We start from the raw sequence: 10446 nt of genomic DNA on the forward strand, positions 1-10446 counted from the left end.
GTGAAGAATATGTTTCTGAACGAAATGTGTCAATTTCATCAATCCCATTGACTTGAAATCGAGGTAACCAATGCGATGCTAAGTTCCAGGTCGACCTACAAAAATACGTCATCCCTGAAGCAGTCAATAGGGAACATTAAGTCTGTCCGTCCTGGGAGAGGGATCCCTCCTCTGTTGCTCTCCCTGAGGTTTCTCCCATTTTTCCCTTTAAACTGGGTTTTCTCTGGAAGTTTTTCCTTGTACGATGTGAGGGTCTAAGGACAGAGGGTGTCGTATTGTCATACTGATATTCTGTACACACTGTGAAGACCACTGAGACAAATGTAACATTTGTGATATTGGGCTATATAAATAAACATTGATTGATTGATTGATTAAGTCTAAAGGCCCTGACACACCAAGCAGTCACCAGAGGACTAGCCGACGCTGAAGTCGGCTGTTGCCTGGCCGTGTTCTCCTGCGTTTTGGCCATGTGTCGCACGGGAACACACCGCACCGACTTCAGTGCATGAGTGGCAATAACTCTCCTTACCAGCAGGCGGTGGTAGTGTGTATTCGTCATTCAAAAGAGGCAACAACCGGAAGACAGAGAAGAAGAAGAGTATCTTTTCTCCGTAATATCATACAGAGCTGGCCTCTCCTGGATCAAGGTGATGAGCAGGTCTTCGTTTGCATCATTCCAGATCGCCATGATGAGATGAAAATGAATAGCAGTCTGTGTGTGCCTTCTTAAATCGTTTGTTTACGTCCCTCACTTCCGCTTCGCTTCTCATGCACTGATTTGCTAGCTGAACAGCCAATCAGAGTGATTATTTGGTCCGACTGCCAGACCCGATGCATGGCCGATTCAACATGTTCAGCGTCGGCTAGTCCTCTGGTGACTGCTTGGTGTGTCAGGGCCTTTAGACATCAGCATGAGAGCTTGTTAATGTTTGCTGAACAGAGGTCCCATAGAGCTTGTATGTAGTCTTGTAAAATGCAGGAACATAACTTGTTTTACTTTCAAAACAATATGCAAATGATAATAAATGAGTCGATATGGAATTCCATTCCATTAATTGTTTTGTTTTTTAACGAAGTCTCAAATGGGTTAATTTACTAGTTTTGGTATTGACTTATACATTTCTGGAATGGTGACATTTCTATACCAGTACATGTCACTGGAGTTCATCAAGGACTACTAAGGAAATGCCAAGTCAGGTCTTACTTTGGTAGGAAACATTGTGCTTATGTATAACCCCATTATTTATAGAGAAAGGGTGATTGAGAAATGATGTTTCAGGGCCTTTAAGAGTGAGAATGTTTATCTCACTCTTAAGAGATGTTGGTATCCTTCAGCCAAGATTTTTTTTTTTTTATGCGTGGACTGAGAATACGCCCGTGCAAGTTCTGATTTTCTTTGTATGACCTTGGATCCGGAGCTCTCTCTCTTTAGCTCACAATGATTCACCCTCTTGTCATTCTGTGCCAACCATGTGTCAACCATGTGTCAACCATGTGCCAACGTGCAGAGATGTTTAGTCAGCCCTGTCCGGCTGCTCTTGTAAAAGTGAGCATGACTCTGCTTATTTTATGTATAATTAATCATTACATTAAGAGTAAACTGAATGCACAAGGCTGTCATTTACAAGGTATGAGTGTTGGCTTTGTTCATGGCTGGAGGTGTATGTTTTGGAAGGAAGAATAATTTGCACAATCAATGTTGTATTCCTTCAGTTGTTTCCCCTGGAGGGGTTGTACAATCATCCTCATGTCAAGATGATGGAAATGTCACTTGTTAATAACAGCAAGATAGATATTTTCATTGTCAGCAACTGACTGGTGAGCATGCTCCTTCTACATATTGTGGTTTTGACAACATTATTTCACATTTGATTTTACCTAACAGTCTTTCAATCTTAAATTAAATGACATTCTAAGGATTTGCATTCTTGTCTGGGGAGAAAGGGCAGTAACATCCCTACATTGTTACTCAGAATAATGAGAGAGAGAACAACGTAACAAAGGTCCCCAGCCTCGACTCCAACTGGGGGTGTTCTAGTTCATCTGAACCCCTAAGCTATGTTTGCATCCCACTTAAACTTGAATCTATTTAAGAACTTTCCATTCATGTGACCAATATAAGTTTGATATATCGCTTCTACGGCAGTTTATTTGTACACTACGCTACTCTCAATACTCATTTATTAAATGATTCATGGTAAGTACATAGCCCTAGTTGAATCAATATCGTTCCGATCCCTGAACCCATCAGCTCTGACAGTTTAGCGTCTGGGCATAATGGCCAATATTTTTGGGGGTTCTAGCGTAGCCAGCTAATATCCCGATAATGGGACACAACTTCCTCAATTAGCAGCATGAGATGAAATAATGGAGTTGGAGTTAAAGGGGATGATGTCTACGGTAATCTCTTGAATATCTTAGATGAAAGAGCAAAATCAATGTCAGACGATGGGTGATGGGTACCAAGATTGCCTTTCAGTCAATGTGTTCCACCTCTTTTGTTCTCAAAGATAATTGCCTACCTGCATGAACCCAAAGCCCGTTCAATCACGATTGGTCAACAATACTCGAACTACACTAAACTGAATTGAGAATGAAAGCAAAATCTTGTCTTGTAGCCTTTTTACTGCACTCATATGCAGATGTATTCAAAGCGATTCATATTTTTTTTAGCACTCTCAGCTCTACATTTGTAAGTCAAATGTTATCAAGTTAAAGTAAAGTAGTGATAAACCAGTGGGTGTATCTACTCTACACTGGTAGCAATGTGGGGATGCCCCAAACCAAAACAATAGATGAACATCTTTCTACACAGCAGCAATCTTTTATAGCAAAACCAGGACACAAGAAGTTGGTCAGGAAATGTAGTGGGTCAACCCCTTAAGACAGAAAAAAGAGGGAGTGAGTCAGACAGACAGACAGACAGACAGTGTCAAGGCCAAGCAGTCATGGGCTGGTATTAAAGAGGTTGTGGCTTCCCTGAGGGAGTGTGTTCTAGGCCAACGATGGCCTGCCTGCCTGGGGGCCTGTCATCATATGCTGTGTCCATTCAGCAAACCACAGCACACTTCCTCTGACATACACCATTACTAACACTTACACATGTACACACAAACGCTCTTGAAGTGTGACATCTGTCTGGGTGAAAGGGGTGGAAAGACTTCCAAGGTTAAGTGTATATACTGAAAAAGAGAAGTGCAAAAGTGGTTTAAACTATACGGACACAAATAGGTGATTTCACTAATTAAAATGACACATGACAATACTGAATCTAGCATAAACTGTTTATGCGAGCTTTATCTGCTGCTCTGACCAGCTGTATTCAAAGGGTTCTTTCCTTGGAAAATCCACTGGGAAACGGGAGGTGATTTTTTTTAGATGTTTATTTAGCTAACATTTCACTCTACCATGTTTGGCTGGTTCCAACACTTCCTCTGTTAGTTTGTAATACATATATTCTCAGTTAATTTCTCGATAGCTAAAGATCCAGTGGTACAGTGACTAAAATCATCAAATTAAAGTATATAGCCAATTAGCCATACAAATCCTTTATTACAAAATTATAAATGTGGCCTGAAAAATGCATAAAAATACAATTTATGTTTCCAACAGACAACACCAACGCATGCGACAAAATAAGACCAAATGACGTATTACATGCAGGCAACCAGAGAGGGACTGTTAATTTGATTAAATTACAGATTACTCTAGGTTGAATGCTCAAACAAATGCAAGGAACACTCTGAAAACACATCAGATCTCAATGGGGAAGAAAATCATGCTGGATATCTAAACTGATATAGACTGGGTAATGTGTTAGGAACGAAAGGATGCCACATCGTTTGATGGAAATTAAAATATTTAACCTACACTGGGCTGAATTTAAAGACACCCCGAACATCTAAGTGAAACAATTATTTGGTAGGCTAGTCCATTTTGCGGAAATCCATTGCAGCAACTAAAAGTGGTACTCAGTAATGTGTTTTATCCTAATGTGCTTTTCTGCATTCTTGACAACGTCAGGGAATGCTTTTTATGAGACGATGGATGGTGTCCTGGGGTATGTCCTCCAAGATATGGAACAGGGCATCACTGAGCTCCTGGACAGTCTGAGGAGCAACCTGGCGGAGTCGGATGTCCCAGAGGTCATGGATTTAGGTCAGGCGAGCGTGGGGGCCAGTCAACGGTATCAATTATTTCATCCTCCAGAAACTGCCTATATACTCTCGCCACATGAGGCCGGGCATTGTCGTGCGCCAGGAGAAACCCAGGACCCACTGCACCAGCGCAGGGCCGACAATGGGTCCAAGGATTTCGTGTGGTGGACCTGCTAATTTTGGTGTTCTATAGCAAATGCCAACTGAGCTCCACGGTGCAGGGCAGTGAGCACAGGGCCCACTAGAGGACGTTGGTTCCTCTGTAGGTCCGGTATCAGGTACAAGTAGTGACACTGACCCTAGCCAAATGCAAAACTAGTAAAAAACAATCAGAAAAGATGATGAGGGAAACATTTCAGTGGCCTCCGCCTGGAAAACAATTCCTGTTTTGGGGGATGTCTCATTAGGCGCATTCACACCGCAGTACTTTTCCCACAAAGGTTCATGAGAACTCTTTAGTTCTCATGAACTAAGTCAGATCGCGTTCACACCGGAATAAGTCCCTGGGGGTGGATTAGGCAAATGAAGCCGCTGACGTCACTTCTTCTTCTTCTGCTTTGGGTTTACTGGCAGGCCGCAAACCACTTCACGGCGTATACTGCCGCCCAAAGTCCCCGGCCGGAAGTCCCCGGAGTTGGGGACTGGCTTCAGTAGAAGCCACAAGCTAGGTAGTTAACGATAGCAAGTTAGCTGACAACAAACATCTTTTAAAAACCAAATTACAGTGTACAAAGTAAACACTATCCAGCAGTGTAAACGTTACAATATGAGTATTATCTGCTGACATCACTGACTCAGTGTCCATTCAATCTGAAGTATAAACAGAGCCAGGAATCCCTTTTTACTGTGGTGATTCACTACGGGTCAACTCTGACACTGACACCACAGACCTCTAGCCCAGTGGTTCCCAACCTGGGGGGCGCGCCAAAGATCGCAGGGGGGTGCGCCAGGCCTCAGATGATTTGAGGCCAAATATCATATTTAGACTTTTTTTCGTTTTTTTTTTTTTCATTTTTTTTTTATAGAATTGTACGGAGCCCTGGAGGGTTCATTGAGAGAAAAATAAATAAAACGTGGCCACGCTTTAGTAACTTGTGCGCACGCTTTAGTAACTCGTGCGCACGAGTTACTAAAGCTTGCGCACGAGTTAATAAAGCATGGCCTCGTTTTATTTAAATTGAGGGATTCCTGTCCGTGACTCACAGAATCTGCTGCTGCCCACAGCTGTTTTATAGAAGGAAAACATCCTTCACTTTATGACATCTCTGTGGCACCAGTGGCCTGTACTACGAAGCAGGATTTGCTATTTACACTATTCATTCATGAAGTATGACGCTGCGCTGTCCGCATGCGTCTCCATGTTTGTGATTGGTCAAATGTTGGTAACCCCGTCCCTTTTATACGGTGGCCCTAAAGTGCAAGACACCACAGCATTTCACAAAACACTACAGCATTTCACAAAACGCCACAGCATTTCACAAAACACTACAGCATTTCAGAAAACACTACAGCATTTCAGAAAACACCACAGCATTTCACAAAACACTACAGCATTTCAGAAAACACTACAGCATTTCAGAAAACACCACAGCATTTCACAAAACACCACAGCATTTCAGAAAACACCACAGCATTTCACATTGGACGGAAAGGGTATTCCTTTAGGGAGAACACTTCTTGTTTGTGATTGGACAGAGCCAGCCAGAGAAGCACTGCTGTGATTGGTTGTTTTTGCTGCCAGTCAAGAAATGACGCTTCGTGATTGGTCAACACCCGACAGCCAAATATGTCCCAACCATGGTCCCACAAGGTATGGTCCCAACACATCAGCCGTTAGCACACACTCAGATCTCACAGCTCCTCATATCTGTTCAGAAACTGGACAAAAGTTAAACATGTACAAACCACAGACTGTCTATGTCATGGTGAATACAGTCGCTGCTTTATTTATGTCTGTTTGATGTTGTTGTGAGTGTGTACGGAGCAGCTACAGGTTAGTTTAGCCTGATGAATCCGATTCAGAAAACACGCATTTTAAAAGCTTTTCGCCTGCCGTCTTGTCTGCAGACTTGTCAAAGCGTTAATTCATGGTTTTTACTAACTGTTATCAGTATGTAGTTACTTCGGCATCACTTTGAAACGTGTATTACAATTAAATCACTGTCAAATATGTTCATTTTGTTGTAGGATTTACATGGAGATACGCCCCGTCCCCTCTCCAGCGCCTCTTGTTTGAATGACAGCATTGACAGGAGCAAACACAGCTGACAGCCGCGGTGAAACTCGAGCAGCCGCGGTGAAACTCGAGCAGCCGCGGTGAAACTCGAGCGATTAAAGCGATGCGAATATTGGGTGGTCTACCATAGTATTTACATGGAGATAAGCCCCTTAAAAACCATGAGTTAATAAAGCATTAATTCTGTATTTACTCCTGTCATTCAAACAAGACGCTGGAGAGGGGGCGGGCCGTATCTCCATGTAAATCGGAATCGGATCAGGCTAAACTAACCTGTAGCTGCTCCGTCCACACTCACAACAACGTCATACAGACATAAATAAAGCAGCGACTGTATTCACCATGACATAGACAGTCTGTGGTTTGTACATGTTTAACTTTTGTCCAGTTTCTGAACAGATATGAGGAGCTGTGAGCTCTGAGTGTGTGCTAACAGCTAACAGCTGATGTGTTGGGCTAATCACAAGCGTCATTTCTTGACTGGCAGCAAAAACAACCAATCACAGCAGTGCTTCTCTGGCTGGCTCTGTCCAATCACAAACAAGAAGTGTTCTCCCTAAAGGAATACCCTTTCCGTCCAATGTGAAATGCTGTGGTGTTTTCTGAAATGCTGTGGCGTTTTGTGAAATGCTGTGGTGTTTTCTGAAATGCTGTGGCGTTTTGTGAAATGCTGTGGTGTTTTGTGAAATGCTGTGGTGTTTTCTGAAATGCTGTAGTGTTTTGTGAAATGCTGTAGTGTTTTGTGAAATGCTGTGGTGTTTTCTGAAATGCTGTAGTGTTTTGTGAAATGCTGTAGTGTTTTGTGAAATGCTGTGGTGTTTTCTGAAATGCTGTAGTGTTTTGTGAAATGCTGTAGTGTTTTGTGAAATGCTGTGGTGTTTTCTGAAATGCTGTAGTGTTTTCTGAAATGCTGTAGTGTTTTCTGAAATGCTGTGGTGTTTTGTGAAATGCTGTAGTGTTTTGTGAAATGCTGTAGTGTTTTCTGAAATGCTGTGTTTTGTGAAATGCTGTAGTGTTTTGTGAAATGCTGTAGTGTTTTGTGAAATGCTGTAGTGTTTTCTGAAATGCTGTGTTTTGTGAAATGCTGTAGTGTTTTCTGAAATGCTGTAGTGTTTTGTGAAATGCTGTAGTGTTTTGTGAAATGCTGTGGTGTTTTCTGAAATGCTGTAGTGTTTTCTGAAATGCTGTAGTGTTTTCTGAAATGCTGTGGTGTTTTGTGAAATGCTGTAGTGTTTTGTGAAATGCTGTAGTGTTTTGTGAAATGCTGTAGTGTTTTCTGAAATGCTGTAGTGTTTTCTGAAATGCTGTAGTGTTTGTGAAATGCTGTAGTGTTTTGTGAAATGCTGTGGTGTTTTCTGAAATGCTGTAGTGTTTTCTGAAATGCTGTAGTGTTTTCTGAAATGCTGTAGTGTTTTCTGAAATGCTGTGGTGTTTTGTGAAATGCTGTAGTGTTTTCTGAAATGCTGTGTTTTGTGAAATGCTGTAGTGTTTTGTGAAATGCTGTAGTGTTTTGTGAAATGCTGTAGTGTTTTCTGAAATGCTGTGTTTTGTGAAATGCTGTAGTGTTTTCTGAAATGCTGTAGTGTTTTGTGAAATGCTGTAGTGTTTTGTGAAATGCTGTGGTGTTTTCTGAAATGCTGTAGTGTTTTCTGAAATGCTGTGGTGTTTTGTGAAATGCTGTGGTGTTTTCTGAAATGCTGTGTTTTGTGAAATGCTGTAGTGTTTTGTGAAATGCTGTAGTGTTTTGTGAAATGCTGTGGTGTTTTCTGAAATGCTGTGGTGTCTTGCACTTCAGGGCCACCGTACTTTCACGTGAACGCACTCTCAGCCGGACAGAGAAACCCTGGTTGATTTGCTGAGTTAATAACCAGCTTCGTAGGACCGTTTAGCGACATCGCGTTTGTTAGGGTTAGTTAAGCCGGGTAAACTTCCAACAGGAGTCATTTGGGGGGGCCCTTGGGAAAAAAGGTTGGGAACCCCTGCTCTAGCCCATAGCAGCTGTGTTAGCATGGGTAACATTAGGGAAAATGTGATTTTAGCATTCTTTTCTTTTCTAATTGAGAACTAACACCAAACTAATACAAAGTGAACATACTACCAACAAATGCATCACGTAGCCTAATAATGATCAGTCCAGCAGCGGTAATCCAGTATTTAGTATAAACTGCTGCTTTCCTGGCCGGTGATACAGTATACAGCAGTGTTGTGTTTACAGTGAGAGGCTGTAGCAACAGTACGGATTCAAACTCACAGATCTGGCCAAGTTAAAGACAGTCGCTCCATTCAGAAACAGCAGAGCACACAGGGTGAACCGTATGACACCTCCCCTCCACAAACACACTCAGTCATGATTCCATGACTCCTGACTCCAGTTTCCTCAATAGTTTACATATGACAGCTTCTCAAGATTATAGGCGAAACATACGTTTCCTACTTATGGTTCATTTGACACAAATGAAATTGTGAAAGACCGAAGAAATTTTTTTTTCTTCATTGTATTTACCACAGTATTAACCATAAAGTTTAAAATTAGACCCAGAAGAGACGAAGAAAACCTCCCCAATTAATGTATTTGATGCACACATTTTACTCAAGCAATAGTAGAAACAGTCTACAAATACTCTGTTACAAGTAAACATTGTGCATTTGAAACTCTCACGTAGGTAAAAGTACAAAGGTATTGGCATCAAAAAATACTTAGAGTACCAAAAGTAAAAGTACTTATAGTGTGTAATGTCCCATCTTAGAATCATATATTACATTAGTGGAGGATTTATTTGTATGCATTAATGTCTTCATTATAGCTGTTAAAGATGGAGCTACTTTAATTCAGAAATCCTTTATTGGTCCCACAATGGTCCCACAATATCATTACAACAGCAGATATTGCAGATAAATGGCTTAGTAGGCTATGCACAGTAAGTTAAAAAAAAACACACCATGGTAATTACTTTAAATACTGCTGCTGGATATCTTAACCCCTAATTATACATCACAGTTTATTTATTAGTTCATTTATATTTTTGTCAAAATGTTGTCAAAAATGAATTTTTGCTAATAATCTGAATGTGTAAACTATAACTCATTTTGTCAAATACAATCAAATACAATACAATATTGGCACCGAAATTGATGTGGGGTAGAAGTATAGAGTAAAGTAGTATACAATAAAAATACTCGAGTGAAGTAAAAGTACCCCAAAATCGTACTTGAGTACAATACTTGAGTAAATGTACTTTACTATGACACCACTGCTTATTCTGTTAACTTTGGTAATTCTGTCTCGGGCCACTCAGGTCTTTCTTTGCTTTTCTTATTGAGTTATATGCAACATTGTTCTTCATTTTTACCTAAACATTTCTGCTATATGATATTTTATTCGACTGTATTCCACTATAAAGTTGTGTAGGCTGTATACAGGGAAACACAGCTAGCTGCTCATAGTGAAAAGCGACGCAGGGAAACGGCAAGAGAGTGGAGTGATCCTGCGTGTGACCCGTCCGCTAACTCCCACAACAAAACCGTTACACACCGGCCGTGTCCCCGCCTGGTCCCCGGTCGACCTCTGAGAGGCATGTAATCCCCCAGCCAACACACACATACGGGGTTAAGGTCAGGCTACTTACGCTCTCGGTCTGGGGAAGCCCATAGATAACAGCACGTCCAGGTTGGAGCCACATTTCACTGAACCCGGTCGGTTCTGCCGGAGCCTCCGAGGGAGGATTTTACTGTAGAGGTCCTCTTTGGCAGCCATGGTCCACTGGGTGCCCTACTCCGCTACAAACCCGATACAGTCCACCACCACACCTCCAGCTAGTCCATGAGCGTCGGCCGGGTCCGCATGAGTGAGAGTGGAAGGCAACAACACGGAGCGGAGCTGAGAGCAGCGCTGTGCGGCCAGGCAGAGCCCTGCTACGCCGCCCACTGGAGGAAACCGCAAATTAGATCTGCTCATTGAATACACACAGTACAGGGAAACAGTACACAATATACGAGAGGGTTAAATGAAAACATGATCATATAATGTTATTGGCAGTGGTGTAAAGTAAC

The 10446-nt window shown here is 41.9% G+C and overlaps 1 protein-coding gene across 1 annotated transcript in view; it reads right to left on the reverse strand.

Annotated features, from left to right (window-relative positions):
• ubash3bb (ubiquitin associated and SH3 domain containing Bb) overlaps positions 1-10314 on the reverse strand; it is a 56288-nt gene extending 45974 nt beyond the window's left edge. Inside the window, exon 1 of the mRNA XM_034097652.1 lies at positions 10023-10314. Within this exon, the coding sequence (XP_033953543.1) occupies positions 10023-10150 (128 nt within the window). The 5' untranslated portion in view covers positions 10151-10314. The remainder of the gene's footprint in view (positions 1-10022) is intronic.
• Positions 10315-10446: the final 132 nt, after the last annotated feature.

The sequence above is a fragment of the Pseudochaenichthys georgianus genome, chromosome 13 (assembly GCF_902827115.2).
Source record: "Pseudochaenichthys georgianus chromosome 13, fPseGeo1.2, whole genome shotgun sequence".
Classification (NCBI taxonomy): domain Eukaryota; kingdom Metazoa; phylum Chordata; class Actinopteri; order Perciformes; family Channichthyidae; genus Pseudochaenichthys; species Pseudochaenichthys georgianus.